Source organism: Salarias fasciatus, chromosome 10 (genome assembly GCF_902148845.1).
Source record: "Salarias fasciatus chromosome 10, fSalaFa1.1, whole genome shotgun sequence".
Lineage (NCBI taxonomy): Eukaryota > Metazoa > Chordata > Actinopteri > Blenniiformes > Blenniidae > Salarias > Salarias fasciatus.
The window spans coordinates 21,029,654-21,051,721 of NC_043754.1; the positions used below are offsets into that span (position 1 = coordinate 21,029,654).

Consider the following 22,068-nt stretch of genomic DNA (forward strand, 5'->3'; position numbering starts at 1 on the left):
TTATTAAACCTGTTACAACACTCCAGAAATTGTCCCTCTGGGATTTTAAAATTTAGTATTAAATATTAAAATTAATATATTACACATTTTTTAATCTATTTAAGTGACTCATCCGAATAAGATGAGTTTATTTTGTTATTCATCATAATAACAGTGTTTGAAGTGTGTTATAAGTGACTGCACTGACCAATATTCGTTATATGAAACATTAAACAACGGAGTCAGAACCAGAGAGTAAATGTTTTACATTATAATTGGAGGGTTTTTTCCCCATTGCTGGATGAAGTGTTTCATTTGTCTTCATCAAGTTTCTGATGTGATGAACCGGGGCAGTGTCTGTTGTTCCTGAGAAAGCTGTCTGCCTGTCTGTAAACCAGGTTAAAAAAAAATCCCTCTGGGGCAAGGCTTTGCTCTCTTCCTTATTGGCCGGGCTGCCAGATCCACGCGCCTTTCTGTGGTTTGGTACTTTGTACCTCACAGCACATGTCATCTGCACCGACCCACCCATGTAGTCTTTTGTTGTAAACAAGATCATTTGGCGTCTTCTCTACTTGTGACTCTGAGCCAGGTGAAGACATGTGGATAAGTGACATTTAAAACTTTATTTAAATAGAGTTGAAGTTGTCACTCACTTTAGATCATCTGTAGAAGACAAGAAAACGTTTTATTTTTTGCAAATGGAGAGAAGCTGAATTCCTCATATTACCACTACAGTCCTCCGCTCTACCAACTGAGCTATCGAAGGGAAACATATCATTCTCATGTTCACAAAAATAAGCTAAGAACAAAGTTTAAATACAAGGTTTTTGCCTTTTTAAATTAAGTAAAATAAATAATTTTTATAAGTTAAACAGGAGTGATTTGATTCATACAGACAAATTGTGGGTTGCAAAAAAAATAAAAATGTGAGTTTAATTTTTATTAAAAATGTAAAAATTTTCAGATATTCTAACAATGTTCCTTTTTTTTCGTCTTCTTCTTTTTCCCTCACCAATCTCAGCGAGTGTTTTATCTTATCTTTTGCCAGCAGCCTTAACTTGTGTTTTGTTGGCGCCTACTTTTGAACGTTCGAATGTTCTTCCTCCAATCATAGAGCGCCTGCAGCCCGCGCGCGCCGCCGCGCCGACCAATCAGCACCAAGCAGCTTCCTTTAAAAGGAGGCGGCAACTCTTTCTACTCTTCATAGTTTCTACAGTTAAGACTGAGAGCAGCTACTCCGCGCCATGGCCAGAACCAAGCAGACCGCCCGTAAGTCCACCGGAGGAAAGGCTCCCAGGAAGCAGCTGGCCACCAAGGCCGCCCGCAAGAGCGCCCCGGCCACCGGCGGAGTCAAGAAGCCTCACCGCTACCGCCCCGGCACCGTGGCCCTGCGGGAGATCCGCCGCTACCAGAAGTCCACCGAGCTGCTCATCCGCAAGCTGCCCTTCCAGCGCCTCGTGCGCGAGATCGCCCAGGACTTCAAGACCGACCTGCGCTTCCAGAGCTCCGCCGTCATGGCTCTGCAGGAGGCCAGCGAGGCCTACCTGGTGGGCCTCTTCGAGGACACCAACCTCTGCGCCATCCACGCCAAGAGGGTCACCATCATGCCCAAGGACATCCAGCTGGCCCGCCGCATCCGCGGAGAGAGGGCTTAAACACAGCAGCACCACCAACACACAACGGCTCTTTTAAGAGCCACACACACCCGCTGACGAGCAAAACTCCTTGTCACCTTATAATGTGTCTAGAGAGCGTGCGGAATGATAATGTGCTTTGATTTACACACACCCGAAGAGAGAGGCAGTATTGGCAACTGTTTGCAAATTAATGGACGTTCATCAGTTTGCGCTCGGCAGGTGTCCACGACACTCGGTCCAGATATAATGTACTTGTTCCGTTCACTTCTCTGACTTCCAGGCTGTTGCTTTGTTGAACGCGTTCTCTATTCTCTCTACCCAGCTCTTCCTGCTCTCTGCAGCGCTCACAATTTATATTCAGAGGAGCTGCACGCTGATTGGTGGAACGCTCCCTGAACACTGTCGACCAATCAGGTGACAGCTGGCCTCTGCCAGCACTGCCTGTGATATGGTTTTTCAAGCATACATATTACAGCAAACCAGTTGCATCCACAACACAGAGTATTGAAGAATAATAAATCAACATTTATTAAATCCAGATGCAATTAAAGCAGCTTGTTAGTAATAATTCTTTCCTCTTCATGAAGTGGAGCAGCCTCTGGCCTCTGGCCTCTGACATTTGACTTTGAGTTTTTGCTGTAAATTCAGCTGAAACACACACAGGAGATTAAATAATTATTTCTTTATCCTGATGACGGAGGTCAGCAGCAGTGCTGAAAAGCCAGAGGCAGCAGGGAGCAGCAGCACAGCGCTGTGGACAACGCCGCCAGACGAGAGCCCATGCCACTGACTCCACCGCTGGCAGCTTCTTGCTGAGGATGAACCACAAACACTGAGGAGAAACAACACGATCGTTGTTGATTAAACCAAACTTCTTGACCCAAAACTGAAAAGTATGGCGGTAATCTGAGAATGTCTTTGGCTGCTTTCAGTGTACCTGTGTGTTTGGATGGGTAGGGGGCCACGGGAGACCCGGGGGGCCCCACCTGGTATCCAGGCTGAGTCACCATGGGCCCGAGAGGCGGCATCGAACCAGCGACTCCTCCAGAGCCCTGGTAGTATGAGAGATCTCCTCCACCCGAGAAAGACTGAGGGAAGGTCTGTGGAGGAGGAAGAGGTCGCCATGGTAACGCTGAAGCTTTCAGTGAACGTGCAGTGAATTCCATTTCAGACTTTTAAACATGCACATGAATTAAAAAACCTGTAAATGCATGATGGACAGGTGTAGTATTGTATTTTTTTCTAAAGTTAATTTCCATTTAGTTGATTATCAATTTTAAATGTTTTCTGTTGTTTTACTTTTAAAATATAGAAAATATATTACAAATTACCTTTTTAAAAAAAATCAACTGAATTTAATTGCACTTCGCAAAATCAATGTTCATGTTTTTGCACAAAAAAGGTTTTAATTTGCTTTCAAGTTTGTTACATTTTCAAACAAGTTTAGAAAACTTTAGGGTTATCTTTTCGCTGAAGTGTTTTTCTTTGATTGACATAGAAAAAAACATTTTAGGACATTGTGAGCTCCTCAAATAAAAAAATAAAAAATCTGCCATATTTTTCAGGCCATAAGTCCCAATGAATAATAATAATGTAACGTCCAGCAGTCCAGTTGAAGGGAAGAAGAGTTAGCTGTCCTTATGCTGGTTTATTAAGCTTCAGATCAGAGGTTACTGTGGGCCGCAGCCACGCCTACACTTCAGCAAAACAACAGTCTCACCTGAAGAAAAACCTGCTGACAGGCTGCACCATAGAGCTAATAAAAAAACAAGAGCGGACATTGACCTCATCTTCTCGTCAGTTCCAGCCGCCATCTTCGTAAAGGAATTGGCATCGCTGCTGCGTTGACTTGAGAGTAAATAATTTTATTTTATAGACATAGATAGATATTACCGTAAGTGGTTTTTCATAAGCACGTTTCAAGAATTAATAGAATGGATATTCTACTACACTCTAGTTAACTACATTTGTTCAGAATGTTGCATAGTCGATTGTATTTTACAAATCTCATTCTGTGCTGTTCGTGTGTATATATGCAAGAGTTACTGAATGAGAAGTAGTTTAATCCACTGTGTGCATTTAACCTATTTCTTCATCACAACTCCTCGGTTTCTGTGCACATCTCAAAGCTCCAGGTAATGCAACAGTTGGTCAGTAAAAGCCAATTAGTGAAAGTATTTCTCGCTGAACCTTTTCTTTTATTCCTGGTTATTGTTACTGAGAGGAGGCTTTGGAAACTCAACATTTGTCACTGTCACTTTGAATCAGGAGAAAAGGTTCCCTTTGATGTGAGTGTGAGTAAATTGGATCAATGGGACAAACTGCTTGTGAGATCAAAAGTTCTTGGAGCCGTTCACAGAAGTTAGAACAAATGATTTGACACTATATACGATGAAATTGTATCTGTGAACAGTCAAACATGTAGAACTCAAAAATGTTTTAATTGGAAAGGCTGAAAGATTTTAGATGCAAACATGACAGATTGATCATTAAGCATTTAAAAAAAATATTCTCAATTTTATTGTTATTGATTTTTTTTTGTATTAGTAGCTTTTTGTAGATTACTTTCTTATTTAAACTGATTCTAAAATGAAATTGAAGTTAAAGAGAAGCAGGGTGTGCAGGTAAGATTGAAAAAGCATTAAAGATTTAAAGAGAGGATCTCATTACACACAATCAATTAATTTAAAAATCGTGATAAAACAAGAAGACTTATAGATAAATGCAAAATAATGACAAAAAAATAAATGAGTAAATACTGAAATAAAAGCATGAACATAGTAATAAATGTTGGTGTCATCTGTTAGCCATTTTAACAATTTGATCTTCTTTGTCAGTTTCCATCATCACTTGAAAAACTGACAGAATTTATCAGTAGTACATAAATAAATAATAAGGCGCCAAAGTCAAGCAAAAGTCAAACTTTGTTTCAGTAATTCACAGTAACTCAGCATTGTTCAGCTGTAATCAAACACAAAGCAATGCACACTTCCTCAGTTCAATTCTCTTCCACAAATCCATCAAAGTTTTCATCTTCAGTGTCTGAGATGAATAGTTGGGTATTTTAGCATCAAGTATGCCAGGATCTCGCTGGTCATCATCCGAGTCTGTGTCAATGCTGTTACTGGTACTTGGCGTGATCATTCCGACTTTTGTTAAAGCTCGGACGACACATAAGACTGATACCTGAGCCCAGGCGTCCACAATCCGCTGGCATAGAGTGGCGTAACTCGCCTGGCGTGGCCTCCCTGTCTTGGTGAATGTGTGTTTGCTTTTGGTCACCCAGCCCTCCCACGCAGCTCGCAATTTAACTTTGAATGGCCTGTTGATGCCAATATCTAGCAGTTGAAGTTCTTTGGTTGATCCACCTGGAATGATGCGAATGGGTACCATATTGGTTCATGTTTTCTCAACAGTGCGGTTCACGGGGATGCCAAAGGTGAGGTGGACCTTGTCCATGTTGGTGATATGCTCTGGCGGGATCTTCGTTTCAACGATCTTGTTGTTGCAGTCAGTGTGGAAAAAGGCCGGCATTTCTTCACATTTCTTCGCAGTTGCTGTGAGATGGTAGTTCTTGTGCAGACAGGGAGATTATGCCTTTTCATAAAACAAAAACACCAAGAAGGACCCCCTCGAAAGTCATGGATATTCAATTCGCGTGCAACCGCTGCTGCTTTGAGTCAAATGGAGACTGTAGACATGCTTCTTCCTGCTGTTCTCTGTTCAACATCCTCTGCAACAACTGTTCGATTTTGTCCTCCAACTCACTTTGTTCCCTCAGAAACTCTTTTTGGTCTTCTTGTCTTGGCACAGGTCATTTTCTTGCATTTTCTTACAAAGCGCACTGTTAATTTTGAGAAAATTAAAGGATTTAAAGTGTTCCTTATTGTCTGAAAAATATGGTAGATTAAAGACACTGCAGCATTGCATGCTGGGTACCTGGTAAGGGGAGCCGGGGAAGGTGCCTGGTGCAGACATGAGACCTGTAAAGACACAACAATAGCTCACATGACCACATGAAGTTTACTTTCAAAGGAAAGTCAGAATAAAAGTACTGAATATTACATTGTGATCTCATTTTGTCGTCATGGTAACAATAAACTACAATCTGGGTCTTTGGTTGCAAAGGCTTCGAATTCAGGTGGTATCTTACTGGTTGCCATGGTGACAGTGGGAAAGTTGTGTTAAACTATTGTACTTTAAATTGAAAACCGATTCCTTGTATTTAGCTCAGCTGACTGCGACGCTGCTGTCTGTGTGTCAGAGTGTCCAAAATGTTTGCCTTCTCTAACCTGAAGAGAAGACGGGAGCCGAAGGGCCGTCAGGACCGAGAGGACGGTACGGAGGAGGAGGAGGATAAAGATGAAGAGGAGGAGGGTCGGAGCTCATCTGGAGGGTCACTGAATCTCACAGGGAAATCTGAGAGAGAAAGCAACAATTCAGAGCTGAATCTGTGAACTGTATCTAGTTTGTTCTATACATATGTGAGGAAATACACAATAATAGCACTGTTTTCATGACTACCAGTCAAAATTCTTCTGGATTTGGTAGTTTTAAAGTTGACATTCATCCTAATAACAATCCAACTTCATCTTCTGTCCATACCGACGTCTGTGTTTTCCCATTGTTACGTATGTGAGTGTCATTTCATTACAAAAACAGTGCCAACATCTTGTCCCTGTGTTCCTGCCGCTTCCGTTGAAATGAATTTCATTTTCAAAAATGCTGTTGCATAAATACAAAACTTTGTTTTCAGTTTCATCTTTATACATTTTTTTCTCTTCCTGGATTCATTCACACACAATAGATTATTCACAGATTGGATGAGGGATGTTTTTGTCCATGCGTCTGCTCATCAGCTGCTTCATTCCTGCTCTAATCTAATTGGCTGCTCAGCGTTGCGTCACCGCCCTCACAAGCCTCCTGTTGTTGTCTCGTGCACTTTGTTTTCTGTGTATTGGAAAAGTTTTAAAACCTTTTTTTTACAAAAACAAAATGTTTCAAATACAGTAAAAGACATACATGTGAGTAGTAAACAAGGAGTTTTACTGTGTAAACAAAGGTAAACATAGAGGTAAGCAACATCCCGCTGAATGATAATGAACAGTCAAGTCAGTCCAAATTGATCATCAGCAATCTCAATGGGGAAAAAAGCATTTTTTTTTTTTTTTAACACAAAATCTATATGCATTTTTACTCATATGTCCATTTCCATCTCTCTTTTTTAAAAAATGGGACTCACCTGAAGTTGGAAGAGCTCCTCACAGACAGACTGAGCACAAGGACGAGGAGGAGGAGGATGAGGAAGAGGAGGAGAAGCTCCCCCTCTGCTCCTCCTCCTCTTGAGTTACTTTCCAATCAAACTTTGAGTTAAAATGAGACAAACTTTTAACCTCTTTTGTGCTGCTGAAGTCACCAGAAAGCCCTCTTCCTGCAGTAACCATGGTAACGCCCCGCCCCCCTCTGACACCCCTCAGGTGTGTGTTTAGTTGTCACTTGTTCACACACAACGCACACACATGCTCTGTACACATTTAATTCCATTTGATGGATATAGGATAAAATTACAATCTCCAATAAATGTATAAATGTATAAATGTTTCTTTTTCCTTAACTTCCTCAGTGATAAAAAAAAAAAAGATTTATTGTCTCTGCACTCTTTAAAATGTGCTTTATTTTTTTCATTTTTTTATTTTATTTGTAATATTTTTAATTTTCTTTCTGTCATCAAACCAAAAGAAAAGCTTGCAAAGAAACCCAAGCTCAGCGATTGAACAAGAATTAAAAAATAATAATGATTAAATGAACAAACAAAAAAATCAAAATGCAGAATACATCACGTAAATCTGAGTGAATAAAACAAGAAAATCTTTTAAAATGTGTTAAAAGGAGCTTCAGGACCAGAAGAAAACAGGATGTTTATTTGTTTATTTTTGGTTGTTTATACATGACATCATCGGTTTGTCTTGTGCCAAAGTTTTCACTGCAGGTAAACAAAACACCGCCTTTTTTTTCCTACAGACATTAGACCCACCACGGACTCGACCAATCGGGGTGCAGCAGGCGCTCGGTCTGGGCGGGGCCTGCAGCTGTGCGTTCGGTAAAGCTAACGTGCTAACGTGCTTCGACGCTACCGCTCGTCTCACATGCAAACCGCCGCGCTCACTACAATAAAATTCTTTAAAATGCATTAGAGATTCTTGTCTTTTCAAGCTGCAGTGGTAACCGTGGTGCCCATGGTCATCCTGGTAACCATGGTAACCGCTCACATTCAGGTGCTGTTTTCTCCAGGGGCTATCGATTCTTCCCCGGTGGTGAGAGTCATTCACTGCAGCTTTAAAATGAAACTGAAAGCTTGAAGCGGACTTACAGGCTACATACCCGATGCTAACGTTAGCATTTAAAGATGCATCGCTGCTCTACGTTTTTCTCTACGTTTTAGGTAAAATACTTTTTTTTTGGGGATAGTCTTCGACTCGTCGCCGTGAACTCATTCTGGTGTTTGTGGTGAGTTGATCGTCTGCGGCTGACGGGTCACTGAGGAGGCTTCGACTCAACACTCTTCTTCTTCTTCTGTGGTGGATCTTTCCTCTGCTGCGGTCCAATCACAGGACCTCCACCTGCTCTACCATCACTATGAGTCCGGGTGTGTTCTGGCTCCTCTGTGAGCGTCGGTGTTGCTGGTGACGTCGGTCGACCGCTCGGACCACCAGAAGCAGCGTGTGCGCAGAGTTCAGCCAATCCGGTGGCGGCGCCCCCCCAGGCGCACTCTGGTGGCCCCGCCCCCATTATTAGGATGTGGCGGTCTGTTTGTTGCGAAAAGTTTCAAAGAAAGCCATCATCCCCTTCCTCACTCCGTTGCCGTTGCCCTTCATGGTGGAGGTGCTGCTACCGTTGCCATGGTGACGGGACGTAAAGGGAGGGAATGCGGCGCTGTCCATCGAGTTGGCCCGCTTGACCTTTGACGGGGTCGCACGCCACGATTTGGACCTCGGGGGAGGAGTCTGAGCCACCAGACACTTCTGATACTGGACCTGGATGGGAGGAGAGGAGCGTTAGCGACCAGCAGGGGGCGACGCAAGAGGAGCTGACTGGAGGCGTGTGTGTTCTCCTCACCATGCAGGCCGCCTGCACGGCCTCTGACAGCATTCCCGCATCGGGTTCACACCAGAAGACGTGACACTCGAACTGCTGCGTGCCGCCGTCCACGATCACGGCGAAGGTGTGACTGTCATGGCCAACGCCCAGGAAGGTGAGGAAGCGCACCTGACACTCCCACAGTGGCTCGTCCCCGTCCTGCAGGGGGCAGAGAGGACGGGACGGGCTGGGCTATACTTGCCACAACATTTCAAATGGAAAGGCATCTTTTCTGTATTTTCGTTTCAGAAAAGTTTTACATTTACACGGAAACATTTTGAAAACAGATCCTCAAAAGGCTTTGGTCACTCAACGTTGTTGCATCACCTACCTGCCCCCTCCACAGAGACAGCACGGTGTCGGTGATGTGGATCACCGTCGGCTCCCAGTCATCTCGGTCTGTGCAGTTCATGATGCTTTCAATGGCCCGATTCAACACCTCCATACCTGCAGCACACAACGCCTGAAGTCAACACGAGAGGGTGGGGGGCGGTGGGGGTGGAGCTGGAGAAGGTGTGTTTACAGGTTGTTGATATACAGTGTGAGGCGCACAAACTGGTTTCAGATGTAGTTTCTGTGTTAAAAAAACCTCAAAAGGAAAAAATTATAATATGTCAACAATGAAATTCAAACTCAGGGCCTGGTGACACAACAGTGCTTTCAAGTGAAAACAGCGTTCAAGTGGCGTTTTGAGTGTTCGTTTACACGACAACGCTGCTTAGAGCCCCTGAAAATGAAACCTTTTGAAAAAGCGCTGACTCTAAATGGAGAAAAGCAAAGTTTTCTGAAACACTGCTACTGCACATGTGCATCACTGCTGTAGTGAGTCTTCATAACATGAACATGAAGGATTTGTTATCAACAATGAACATGGTGTGCGCTGCTCACTCTTGAATTTACAACACCGCCATCTGGATCACATGTGCAGACACATTTTATTTCTTACAATCAATCCAGAGTGAGCAGACCTCAACAAAGAAGAGAAGCAGTGTTTATAGTATATTGTTCTCCAAGTACATACAGCATACATGGGTGGCTAACAGCACCCACTAGTGGCCCAACATGAAAACTACATCGTTTTCAGCATGTCTGTCATTTCTGTGTAAACAGACATAGTTTTCAATGCATTGCTGTACAAATGTGAAACTTTACTGAACCAAAAATGCAAAAATGATGGGAATTCACTGGAAATATTGTATAAACGTGGCCTGAGGAGGATGTGATGGCTCAGAGAATCGTTGAGTCTCACCCATGGCTCTGGAAACTGGCAGATTTCCAATATATTGAACCTCAAACTTCTGCACCTGCTGCCGCACTGCCTCCAGGAATTCCACTGAAACAATCAAACATACAAACAGTCTTTCAGGTTAACCAGTCAGAGAGCAGGAGGGGGGCGGGAGGGCTGCAGTCACCTTGTCTGGGCAGGTCTTCAGGCGAGATACTCTCCATGGTGAGCGAGCGGGTCGGCCTCATCAGCGCCTTCTCCGACATCATCTGAATCAGAAAGTGTTTTCATCACCACGACAACGAGAGCGAGTTTTATTCTGAAGAACATGATCGATATGAAGCAGCTAGACACAACTCCACCTGCCAGTCAGCACCCAGGTAGCCGTTGTTGTGAGATGCACAAGCACGTTGCCAATCTACCAGTTACCATGGAGCCCATACCATTTTACTTTGGTTGCCCTGGAAGCCATGAATATCTTGTTCGTTGTCATGGAAACCATAAATAATTTCATGTTCGGTTGTCGAGACACAAAAACATTTTAACTTGAATGGATAACTTTCAGTTTATAACAGAAAACCTTTTTCCTTTCTTCATCTCTTACAAATTTACAAAAGTTTGTTTTGTACACATAACACGCGAACAAAAACATATGAAGACATTTTCATGTATTTAATGTGAAATCTGAACAAGAAACTGCTTCATTGATGAAGGGGGGAGTTGAAAAGCGTAAATATGACACTGTGGATGCTGTGTCACCATATTTCGGTGTATTTTTACTAAACTCCGCCCCCCCTTATGCAGACGTTCTGCTGTCATCATGGCTCCCACCACCAGGGGGCGACTGACTCATGAAAAGGAGGACGTGGTGTTGGGTCCTGCTGTTCCATATTGGTGGCAGGTGAGCCTGAGATTCTTACCTTTGAGCACATCTGATGAAGCGCCGACGCGATAGCTTTAGCCGGAGCGTCACAACGGAACACATGACACTTCAACACACAGCTGTCCTTATCCCCGGCTACGAAGGCAAAGTCCCTGAACGCACCACCAACACACACACACACAGAGTTTCAGGTGAGACATTCAGGTGACAGTTTATCTTCTGACGGCTCGCGGTATAAAGGTGAAGCTATTTACCTGTCCCTGCCCAGGTGAGTGTGTGGGAGGGAGCAGGGGGGGGGGGGGAGCAGGGAGGGGGCGTGGCAAAGAAACAGAGAGAGTGACAGCGTTAGTGGAGCGGAGAGGTGAGCAAAAAAAGGTGGGCTTGATCTGAGCATCTCCACATGCGGGGGTGCGTTTTAGCCGAGACGGAAAGCGGAGGGAACCCGTCAGCGCCATTCTGCCAGCTGCGCTCTGATGGCCTCACCTGCCGTTGTTGCAGCCCACCCCCCACACACGGATGTTGATGATTGGCTGGCAGTGCAAGGGGGTGTGGTCTAAAGGGTCCAATAGGGACAGAGTGTCCTTCTTCAGCACCAGCATCATCTCCCGCCCCTGCAGACAGACAGACAGGTGTGAAGCGCCACGGGTGTGGTGTGGACGTTTGGCCTCCGGGGGGCGCTGTGGGTGTCTCACCTCGCCCCAGGCGCCCTGTCGCTCTCTCTGCTCGGGGCTGCTGCAGTGAGACAGCTGCTGAATCACGTTGCTGACGGCAAGACTGCTGCGGCCGGGAGACAGATCCTCCTCCTCCACCTGGAGCCAGCCCAGAGAGCGCACTGCAAAGCACTGCCGGGTGGAGGCGGACAGGCGGAGACAGGGACAAACGGGCGGAAACAAATGGGTGGGGACAGACGAGTGGAGAGAGAGAGAGGGAGAAAGGAGGCCACAGACAGACAGATTAAGTCAGATTAGATCAAAGAGAGAGAGAGAGAGAGATTAAAGCAGATTAAATCAACAGAATAAATCCTGAAGCTCCGGTTTCACCTCGTTGTTCCGATTCTCATCAACATCAACATTCTTACTGACAGTGTCGTCATTGTTGCTTTCAGTGTCAGTGTTGCTCATGATGTTGTTGTTGATGATGTCATGCGGTTGTTGTGAGGGTGGTTGTTGTTGTGAGGGTGGTCAATGTTCTGGAGTCTGAACTACGAAGCCGGTTGAACATATCCAGGCTACCTCTTCATTACCTGGGTTGATTTATCCATACATTTGCAGTCCTGATGAGCGGTAATACGAAGCTGGTTATCAGCTCGGTAATTCAACTCTGGGTTTTCCAGTGATCAGTGTTCGTTCACAGAAAAGAGGCAGAGTTTGTGGCGTCTGACCAATCAGAAATCCTGCAGAGCATCTCATCTCACGATGGAGATGCAAACGGTTTTTCTCAAAAAACATAAAGAACGAAACATTACCCCAGGCCAACAGCAAGACTGTTGCCACAGTAAGCCAGGGAAAAAATGCTGACAGCACATTTCAGACATTGTTTAGTACAAAAATTTGGGAACTTATACAATAATAATCAGCCATTATTGGGGACGGGTACGGAATTCGATGGGTACAAACTGAATTTAGTCGGTACTACCAAGTATCAATTCACATAAAATCAAACAGTACCATGTTTGTGTATCTAAAAGCATCTTTGTGACTGTGATGGAGTGGAAGAGTTGATGATTTTCCAAGCCGGACATGAACAGAGCATTGCACGCACACGTAGGTAATGACATCAGTAGCCGTGCCTTTGGCAGACAGAGCAGCATGGCTGATAGAACGAGCTCCACTTTTCAAAATGCGATGTCGATTACGCTAGCCATGGTGAGAAAACTTCTAATCTTAAACAGCTTCAGATCTACGGCTACAACTCCTGCATTCGGCACCGTTAGCATGCTAGAATAGCCTCTGTGAGCGACTCGTCTGCTGCCAGCAACAATTTAACATTGTTACCACAAACACACACAAAAGTACCGGAAAGTGGTCCTGCTGAGTAACGGTACCGATTCCCAGGCACCAGGATTTGGTACTGTATCGGTTCAAATGTGAACGGTACCCATCCCTTGTCACTGTAAACAGACAGTACTCCGATCACTCAATTGTACTTTAATAGAGACGTTTGGGGAAGAGCTTCCTCGGTATCCTTCCTTTAGTCTCAATTTTCCATTGAGTTATTTTGAAGCTCTGCTCCCCGGCCCCCCAGCATTTTCTATTTTAATATCAATTAGAAAATGATAAGACAAACTCCTGTTTCATAGTCTGGGCCTCTGATGTGGTTGTTGATGTTGTCATTGATAATGTTGGCGTCATTACTGGTGTGGTGCTGGCTGTTCTTGACGATGCTGTTTTTATTGTGATGGTGGTTACTGTTGCTGTTATTGACGTTTGAGTTGTTGTGGTTGTTCTAGTCTCACCTTGGTGTCGGGGTCCTGGTTGCTGAGGTAATCTTGGTGCCAGGATGCTCTGAAAGAAGAAACTGTGAATGAAGTGCTGCATACAGTTTGAAATGTGGCCTTCCATCAGGGCAGTGTTACCTGTTCTCAGGTGGAGCGCTGGACGGTTGGTCAGAACTCTGAGATCCCGACTCCTCCTGCTGAGAAAAACCAAATATAAGAAATCTGTCTGTCTGTCTGTCTGTCTGTCTGTCTGTCTGTCTGTCTGCCTGCCTGCCTGCCTGTCTGCCTGCCTGCCTCTCTGCCTGCCTGTCTGCCTGCCTGTCTGTCTGTCTGTCTGTCCTCACCTGTGTTTCCAGTGCCGGGGTGGCCCCAGTGGTCCTCGGGTGTTGCCACTGGGTGGTGCCAGTGGGAACATGCCAGTAGTAGGTCCCTGTGGAGTCTTTGATGGTTCTCCAACCTGAAGGAAGGTCCGGGTCCAGGAGCAGGTTCTGATCAGTCCAAATGTTGTCTGTAGAGACAAAGAGAGAGTAAACACACACTGAGACTCACAGAACTGCTGCGTTGGTTTCACTGGGTATTGAACATGGATCCCTGGGTTAAAGTTATGTCTCCGAACTGCATCCCCCTCAAGACATCCTCTTCTGCCTCCCAACATGGCTGCTGTCATCAAAAGTCTTACCACTAGAGGGAGACAAACATCTGTCATGCATCATTTCCATGTTAAAGCTTTAATGATTTATTTATAACTTTATTTTAAACAAACAAAACCTCATCTTTATAAAAAAAAAAAAAGGCATAAAGTAGAAGCAGAATATTGGCTCAATTAGGAGCAGGTGGTGCAGGAAGGCCTCCTTTCACCGACTGATCAGAAAACCATTAACGCTAACACTGCAGAACAGTTCTGCTTCCTGGTGTCTCCATAAAACTCACTGTAGGACCGACCAATCAGGTAACAGCCCGCAGGACCGCCAGATGACCTGATTGGTGGATGCCACTCTGAGAAATGAAAGGTGATATGCTGCTGATGGACATGACTCAGCAGTATCTCACTGCAGCTGAAGGTGACTTTAACCTGCTGACTCACACGAATGAGTCACAGCAACACGTTGACACAGCAGCATGTGTGAGCGTGTGTGTGTGTGTGTGTGTGTGTGTGTGTGTGTGTGTGTGTGTGTGTGTGCCAGATTGGATGATCCAGAGACTTGACCATCTGCATCATACACCTTCGTCCTGATGAAGGGTGTTTCTGTTCTGATTGACCTTCATCCAGGTGAGTCTATGTTCCCAGCAGACCTGCACAACCAGGCGTACACTCACTGCAATGTCACAGCAGTGTGTGTGTTTGAATGTACAAACATTCAGGGGAAACAAAAAACAGCCCTGATGCACAGTTGCAGAATCATGTACATCCTGTCAGACACAGCTGAGGGAACACTGGGTCGGTCTGTCAGACATGGCTCGGGGAAAACAACAGTTGCTCTTGTCAGACAGAACTGAGAGAAACACTGTGATCCTGTCAGACAAAACTGAGGAACACACTGAGTTCCCTCTCGCTAATAGCCCAGGGAGAGCCAAGTGTGGCCTGTCAGCCAAAGTTGAGGTAAGCAGTGAGTTCCATCTGTCAGACAGAACCGATGGAAACATTGAATTCGGCCTGTCATACAAAACTGTGGGAACCACTAATTCCCCCTGTTTGACAGACCCAAGGGACAACCAGAGATCCTCCTGTAAGAGAAAGTTGAGGGAAACACTGCGTTAAGCCTGTCAGACAGAGCTGAGCAACCACTCAGCTCTTCCTGGCAGACACAGCTGAAGGAAAGCTTAGTTCAGCCTGTCAGACAAGGCCGAGGGAAAATTGGAATATCTCTTGTCAGACAGATCACAGGGTAACATGTTTTCTCATCAAGGAGAGCTGAGGGAAAAGTTGAGTGATCCTGCCAGAAGAAGCTGAGGGAGAAAGGGATTATACTGTCAGACAAAGCTGAGGGAAAAACAGTAATTATGAGCTGAACAGGAAGTGAATAATGAATGAGGCTGTCTGAGAAAATGCTGAGTCATGAGATTCACAGAGTGGATCAGGAAGTGGATCGATATGCAGTTTCACATCCACTGAGCCCTTTTTGAAAATTTTTAAAAAAGCAACAACAAACGATCAGAAGGTTTGTCACAACGTTAGATTTTAGTTTCTGATTCAAACATGCTTTCAGGAAGTAAAACACAATAAGCCTCAACTATCTGCTGCTGTGGCTCAAAATTGTCACAAAACTGGGGGAAAAATTAACAGCTCTACGTGTTTTAATTGTGATTACTTGTTTCTGTTTGTCTTGACTGAAGAAATGAAATGCATATATACTCTCTACTGAAAAGGCTTTAAATGTCAGTGTGTCATGCTGAGAAAGTCCATGCTGAGATATCCTGACATGAACTCACAGCTAACAGGCCTGAAGTCTGTGTTTTCACATTAACAAATGTATCGTTCTCTGTTTCATAAATAAGTGGAGGAATCAAAATGTAAAGCTCGGATTTATCAAGCCTATTTTTTTTACAGGATTGAAGTGAAGCTAGCAGCTGCCATGATACTGATTCTCAGGTTAACAGGATAACTATTTAGTTATTCTAGGCCCCGCTTACACAACATTTCAAGAGAAAACGCATTTTTGAAAGTTTCATTTCAGAACGGTTTCCCGATGTCCGTTTCCATGGAGACGGCAGAAACGCCGAAAATGATGTAGTTTGTTAGTTAATTGCCAGGTCATGAGTTGGTTGTGTTTGTAATGAAACCGCACACATGGGAGTGGAGAACAACATGCTGTAAACATTAACAATAGTGAGTACACAAGCATTCGTATGGACAGACGACGGAGCTGGATTGTTATTACAGGTGACTTTCACCTCTAAAATTACCAAGTCCGGGAGAAAATGGACCGAGACCAGGACCATGAGAATATGGACTGAGACCAAGGGAATATGGAGTGGGAGTCAAGACACTGGAGGAAATTGTTGTTGTTCATCTGCTCGCAAGGTTTCAGAAAAGTTGCATTTTCCCCCTATTTCCACAGAGCTGAACGTTCTCTCAAGGTTCCACCTCAGGAGCCATTTTCAAAACTCCGAGTTTTCAATGACTTTGATCACCGTTGCCGTGTCAACGGACCCCAAATAACAATGAAAGCTTTCTGTTTTCACCTGAAAACGTTGTTGTGTAAACACATTGTAACAATGTGATGTTGAAGCCAACAGATGTGGCATTAATATTCACTCCTGTTAAATGAAGCGGTGGCTGATGGGTATGAATTCAGAGCAGCAAGGGTAAACTAATGCTGGAAGGCTCTCAGCATGATGCTAACAGATCGAGGTCAAACACGCCAACATGTCCCCGCTCCCACTGACCAAGCACTCAACATGCTAATACAGGACTGTGTGTGTGTGTGTGTGTGTGTGTGTGTGTGTGTGTGTGTGTGTGTGTGTGTGTGTGTGTGTGTATTTCTTACTTACCATCATAGTTGACTATAATGATGGCCAACATGTAATCCTTCCCCATCATGGCTCCGCCCTCCAACAGCTGATCTCACACACACACACACACACACACACACACACACACACACACACACACACACACACACACACACAGGTTCAGGCCCAGAGGACGCTGCAGCCTCCTCTCTCTCTTTGTGTGTGTCTCGTCAGTCTCTCACACACCATCGGTTGCCTCTCCCTCTTCTTCTTCTTCTTCTTCCTCTTTCCTGGTGTCTTTCTGTTATTCCGGTCAGGATGTTCCCTCTCCTCCTCTCCTCTCCTCTCCTCTCCTCCTCTCCTCTCTGCCTGCCTGATGAAGGATGCTGTTTGTCTCCTCCTCCTGCTGATCTCATCCCTCCCCTCCCTCCCCGCCTCACTCGCTCGCTCTTCACTCTAAAAAATGTCTCCATGCAGGATGAATCTGAGCACACTGAAAGAAGTGAGAGAACAAAACAGGACGATGGGAAGGGAGGACAGAAACAATCATGCGAGGTCCAGATGTCCTTTACTGTCTCTGTTATGTGTTTCCAGTGGACACAATAAGCTCCAACATGAATGAAGGTCATCTGGAGGTTTGGTGTCTGCTCTGCGCTCAGGGAGGATTTCATTACAATCTGGGTCCAGTTACATTGACAGTCAGACTGAAGGAGAGACCAGGACACTGTCCACGTCATGTCCATGAAGCAGTTTTGTCACTACATTTTAATGATTTAAACTGAAAACAAAGGTGAAAACAAGCCTGCTTGATTTAGATTTTCTTATAAATTAATTTTTTTAAATAAAGTATTTCTATTTCTATTCAATTACAGTATGTTCTATTTGATCTTTAAATAACAATGGAAAATATTGATTATTATAATATTCCTCAGCATAGTTTACATATTCTGCACCAGCATTGCTAATTTATCAAAAAAGACTTCATGCACATTTTTCAGCTGTGAAGTACAGAAGCGATGAGGGCCACATCTAAACATACAAAATGTATTGAAAATTTTTGATTTCGATTTTAAGGTCAGATTTACGTCTTTGCTACAATTCTGACGTTTTTTCAACATGCTGACTTTTTTTTCATCAAGAATGAGGTTACTTCTGTCTTTTCTGAACTGTATACCTAGTTGCTTGCCCAGAAAGAGGACCCGGGTTTGAGGATGATACTAGATTAAGGCAATCTAAATTCCTTTTGCTAGGTAAATTTACAGGATATAGATGCTCACTAACTGATGTTTGTAGGTCTGCAGTGAAAAAAAGATTTTAACAGTAAATTGTATTTTAATCTCAGAAACGAATTTAACAGACAAACCTGAAACCCCTAAAAATAATAGAGATTTCTGGATCATCTGAGAGATGTTTTCCGTCTCTTTTTGAGCTCTTCTTCTCTTCTTTCTTAAACATCGCTTGGACTTTTGGTTCTCGGGTGTTACGTCATGACGTAGTGCGCGTTGACGTCACTTCGCTCTTTAAACTGGACGGAACGCGGCGTCTCAAGCGCTCCCACAGCAGTTTCCTTGGGTAACATCTGTCAAAGTTTCCGCCCTGCTCGTTCAGTCAAGCAGTGAGCTTGGTCTTTAGCTTAGCTTCACCTGGTTGAGGCTGAAACTGCTGCTGTTGGAGCCGAAATGGAAGAACTGTACGTGAAACCCGGTGAGTGAAAGAAGCTAATAGCTAACAGCGCCACGTACGTCCACGAACTCCATTTAAAAAGCGTGAGAGTTAACATTTAAACAGAGCAGCGGACATAAAACGGTCACATTAAAAAGATGGGAAAGAGACGCTTCAATGTACTTTAATGTTCTTTTTCATTCGGTATCCATGTGACAGATGAAGCTGTCATATTTTAGGCAGTTTATTAGTGTTAATCTGTTTCCTGGACGACAAACAGCAGCCATGTTGTTGTGTTGACGTGACACGTAGTGACGTCACATCAGCTGAGTGGTTCTCGAGGTGAGGGGCGGGGCTCCTGCGGGGGGCGTCAGAGAGTTGGAGGGAGGCCGCGGCAGCAGAGAAAGCTAGGGTCAGGGCAGTGCCTTTTCTTCTTAAAAGCTTACATTTTTATTGCGTGTAACAATTTCAGGAGTCAGAATAAACTCAGTACTAACTGGTGGCTGCATGTTAGTGTTGAGGTGAACAACAACAACTTCATTTTCTTCCAGTTATTTCATATTTTGCACACTTAGTCACTGACAGGCATTTATTTCAAAACATAAAATTGTTTTTTATTGTAACTAGCTAATCATGGTGATTTTGGTAGTCTTATTTATTGTAGTTATGAGAAAACTCTCACAGAATTTGTAGATGATAAATTAAAATATAAGAAAAATACACCTCAACAGATGTAGCATGTTTATAAAGACCTGCCAGGAGTGTCTAATTAGAGTGTAAACTGTTTGTGTTACCAAGGTAACCAGGAACGAGGCTGGAATGACCCCCCTCAGTTCTCTTATGACCTGCAGAGGGCCCGCGGACAACCCAGGAACCTTCTGAACAAGAGAGCAGCTCCGCCTACAACAGCAGGTAACTCAGCACCTGAGAAAGATCTTGTCCTACCACTGACTGCAACAACTGAATACACAACAAAAGGCAAAAAAAGAAATAAAAAAATTGGTTCAAAACCAAAAAAAATGAAAATACTGAAAAACAAAAATTAAAACAGCCTGCAACCTGTTTTTGATTGGTCTACAGGTGCTGCCCCTCCCACAGCTCCTCCTTCCTCCAACCCACTGGCCCCGCCCCCATGTGGGATGGCCCCACGACCAAACCCAGGTGAGCAGCAGGTGAAGTCTGCAGGTGTATTTTGAACAAATGGCAGGATGAATGAGTTTCCATGGCATATCCTGACCTTCCAGCTCCACCCACTGGTGTGACCACGCCCCCTCATCACCCTGTGGCAGGACAGAGAGAAGCAGACAGCAGCCAATCAGAGGGCCAGCCTGACGTGGAGGCAGTGGTGTCTGTTCTGAAGGGAGCGCTGGCCGCCTGCAGGCATGCAGTCAGAGTGAGTGTGAACCCTCCACAGCAGCAGCAGGGGGCGCTGTCGCTCTGCGACCACTGACCCCCTCCTGTCACCGCCCCCCACAGGAGCAGGTGTGTAACGACGTGGACAAGAGGCTCCGCCTCCTGGAGGACAGCTGGAGAGCAGGGAAACTCAGCCTGCCTGTGCAGAGACGAATGGACGCCCTCGCTCTCGGTAATCTGTTCCACCGCCTGTACCTCTTCACCTGCTGCCTCTGCCTCACCTGTCGCCCCGTCTCACTCGTCTATGTCTCTTCTGTCTGCCTCAGAGCTGCAGGCGGGTCGTTGGGACTCAGCTGATGAGCTCCATCGCTCTCTGATGGTTGATCATGTGACTGAAGTCAACCAATGGATGGTCGGCGTCAAACGGCTCATCGCTGAGACTCGAAACCTGAGTCCAGAACTACTAGAAGCTTTTCGCCATCAACCAGAACCACAGCCGGCGGATGCGGCCCAGGACTCGGCGGATGCGGCCCAGGACTCGGCGGATGCGGCCCAGGACTCGGCGGATGTGGCCCAGGACTCGGAGGATCCGGCCCAGGACTCGGCGGATCCGGCCCAGGACTCGGCGGATGCGGCCCAGGACTCTGTGTCCCAGTCCTGATTTGAAGCCAGATCAAACCCTGTGGAGATGGGTTGGGCAGTGGGGGAGACTTTGGGTTCTTCAGACTCTGGGGGTCTGGATGTTTGGACTGGGACTTCAGACTCACAGTTCTGGGAGGTCTTGTCCTGGTCCTGGAGGCCCCTGTCCTGTATGTTCTGGGTCTATTCCTGTTCATGTGAGGAGTTAGACAGCTGGAACATGAAGGTTGGGGGTCTTCCAGACTCCAGATCTCAGTCTGTGGCCTGTCAGAGTCTGGATGTTAGGTTCTTTATCAAAGATGTGAAAGCCAGACTTGTGGAGTGGGATTTCTGGACTTCATAAACCAGAACCCCCTGAGCTGTCTGGGCAGCTCTGGACCCTCTCCACCTCAGGAGTCTGACCCTGGACACTCTACAGGTTTTGAACTTTGGACTCTGAGTGAGTTTGAGTATAAAACTGTTTAGTCACCACAAACAAATCTAAGACATGTACATGTATTTCAGCCTTTTATATAATGAACTTTGGACTCTATGGGACCTGGGAGCGCTGAAAAAACCTCTGAGGGCCTGAAGGACAGATCTGTTGAAAGAAATGTCAGGAGCTCAATATAATCTTTGAACATTAAAAACAATCTTGAATGTATCAATCACTGTTTGAATTTATTTAATGAATGCTTTGGATGGGTGTCTGCAGTGAAACAAGGTTTCTGATCAGTATGACAGAAAGCAACAAAAAGCGGTCCAATTTTCATCGACAAGCATCCTGTGCAGGTGAAATACCATCTCAGTAAATAGGCAGACGCACACCGGCTAGAGCAACAATTTGGCTAGAATATTCTATTATGTGCTTCCCCTGCTCGCTGTCATGCAGCTCACCTGTAGCCAACAGGATATGTTAAAGGTTTATATGATGATATGAGACAGATTCATAAATTTCCTTGTTGCCCTGTAGTGGACTCAACCTGCCAAAAATGATTGTGACTTTAGTGAAACGTAAGACTGTAAGTAGATGAAGTGCATTAACCATATTCCATTAATGCAATAATTTGGATTTGAAAGACGACGAGGACTGTAATTTCAATAAGAGTAGAGGACGGACAGAATCCAGGGCTGTGCAGAGCTCTGGAGGGAGCAGCAGGGGGCAGCAGAGGACAGGACAGTTCAGGTCTCACATACACGTCGATGTGGTGAAAGTTATTTTTTTCTTTTTTGATTTTATTAAATGTTGATGCAGTGAAAAACACACAGTCTAGACCTGCAGGTCTTTAAGTCCTCTGTATTGTCTCTCTGTTGTAAATGCGTACTGAACAATTTTCATCTTATTTGCATATCTGGCTTGTTCTCAAAAAGACTGCTGACTGAAATGGTTAAAATGACTGAAATTGCTCTTTTAAAAAAAAGGCTACAAACTTAAAACTACCTTGGCTCGCCTGCTTCTGCTTTTCGTAGATATGAATGTGGTCTTGTTTACCACAAACATCAAGCTGTTTGTGACAATGGCATCCTCTTTACACCATGTGACAAAAAACGTTCAAAAAAAGAAGACAAAAGCTGGGGTTTAGACTTCAAAGTGAAAGGAAAAGTTCTTAAAAGCAGCATACCGACACCACTCATGAGCATGTGTGTCTGTGACGTGTGTCCATGCTCTGAAGGAGGCTGTAAG

At 44.8% G+C, this 22,068-nt stretch overlaps 4 protein-coding genes across 6 annotated transcripts; 2 read left to right on the plus strand and 2 right to left on the minus strand.

Annotated features, from left to right (window-relative positions):
* The first annotated feature begins 1,217 nt into the window (after positions 1-1,217).
* Positions 1,218-1,634, plus strand: LOC115395351 (histone H3). Its single transcript, XM_030100854.1, has one exon. The coding sequence runs from the start codon at positions 1,224-1,226 to the stop codon at positions 1,632-1,634; it is 411 nt and encodes a 136-aa protein (XP_029956714.1). The 5' UTR covers positions 1,218-1,223.
* Positions 1,635-2,275: 641 nt separating this feature from the next.
* On the minus strand, positions 2,276-6,889 carry LOC115395349 (proline-rich antigen homolog). The gene is made up of 5 exons (XM_030100853.1): positions 6,859-6,889; positions 5,909-6,035; positions 5,556-5,599; positions 2,554-2,716; positions 2,276-2,448 (listed from the first exon to the last, which is right to left on the minus strand). Exons 2-5 carry the CDS (start codon positions 6,003-6,005, stop codon positions 2,318-2,320), a joined length of 435 nt encoding a protein of 144 aa, XP_029956713.1. The 5' UTR covers positions 6,006-6,035; positions 6,859-6,889; the 3' UTR covers positions 2,276-2,317.
* Positions 6,890-7,501: 612 nt separating this feature from the next.
* apbb3 (amyloid beta (A4) precursor protein-binding, family B, member 3) lies at positions 7,502-17,119 on the minus strand. 3 transcript variants are annotated; one of them, XM_030100846.1, is made up of 14 exons: positions 16,998-17,119; positions 16,791-16,857; positions 13,643-13,806; positions 13,437-13,492; positions 13,317-13,365; positions 11,554-11,703; positions 11,345-11,472; positions 11,116-11,121; positions 10,899-11,013; positions 10,166-10,247; positions 10,003-10,086; positions 9,085-9,200; positions 8,733-8,912; positions 7,502-8,650 (listed from the first exon to the last, which is right to left on the minus strand). In XM_030100846.1, the coding sequence occupies exons 1-14, from the start codon at positions 16,998-17,000 to the stop codon at positions 8,408-8,410; spliced, it is 1,443 nt and encodes a 480-aa protein (XP_029956706.1). In that variant the 5' UTR covers positions 17,001-17,119; the 3' UTR covers positions 7,502-8,407. The 3 variants fall into 3 exon arrangements, with proteins under 3 accessions (XP_029956706.1, XP_029956704.1, XP_029956707.1); XM_030100844.1 differs by having other exon boundaries at positions 13,437-13,495; XM_030100847.1 differs by lacking the exon at positions 11,116-11,121 and having other exon boundaries at positions 13,437-13,495.
* Positions 17,120-18,271: 1,152 nt separating this feature from the next.
* sra1 (steroid receptor RNA activator 1) lies at positions 18,272-21,345 on the plus strand. The gene is made up of 6 exons (XM_030100850.1): positions 18,272-18,455; positions 19,212-19,325; positions 19,494-19,574; positions 19,658-19,806; positions 19,890-19,998; positions 20,093-21,345. The coding sequence occupies exons 1-6, from the start codon at positions 18,431-18,433 to the stop codon at positions 20,425-20,427; spliced, it is 813 nt and encodes a 270-aa protein (XP_029956710.1). The 5' UTR covers positions 18,272-18,430; the 3' UTR covers positions 20,428-21,345.
* The last annotated feature ends 723 nt before the right edge of the window (positions 21,346-22,068 follow it).

Excerpts from the sequence above, each read along its gene's own strand:
- LOC115395351 (XM_030100854.1), top strand. The coding sequence starts at position 1,224 with ATGGCCAGAACCAAGCAGACCGCCCGTAAGTCCACCGGAGGAAAGGCT.
- LOC115395349 (XM_030100853.1), bottom strand. The coding sequence starts at position 6,005 with ATGAGCTCCGACCCTCCTCCTCTTCATCTTTATCCTCCTCCTCCTCCG. Across the intron at positions 2,717-5,555 it reads TCCCCGGCTCCCCTTACCAG|ACCTTCCCTCAGTCTTTCTC; the intron begins GTACCCAGCATG and ends CCTCCTCCACAG. Across the intron at positions 2,449-2,553 it reads CTACCCATCCAAACACACAG|TGTTTGTGGTTCATCCTCAG; the intron begins GTACACTGAAAG and ends GTTTCTCCTCAG.
- apbb3 (XM_030100844.1), bottom strand. Across the intron at positions 11,473-11,553 it reads GACAGGGCGCCTGGGGCGAG|GGGCGGGAGATGATGCTGGT; the intron begins GTGAGACACCCA and ends GTCTGTCTGCAG. Across the intron at positions 8,913-9,084 it reads TGTCTCTGTGGAGGGGGCAG|GACGGGGACGAGCCACTGTG; the intron begins GTAGGTGATGCA and ends TGCCCCCTGCAG.
- sra1 (XM_030100850.1), top strand. The coding sequence starts at position 18,431 with ATGGAAGAACTGTACGTGAAACCCG. Across the intron at positions 18,456-19,211 it reads AGAACTGTACGTGAAACCCG|GTAACCAGGAACGAGGCTGG; the intron begins GTGAGTGAAAGA and ends TGTGTTACCAAG. Across the intron at positions 19,807-19,889 it reads CCTGCAGGCATGCAGTCAGA|GAGCAGGTGTGTAACGACGT; the intron begins GTGAGTGTGAAC and ends CGCCCCCCACAG.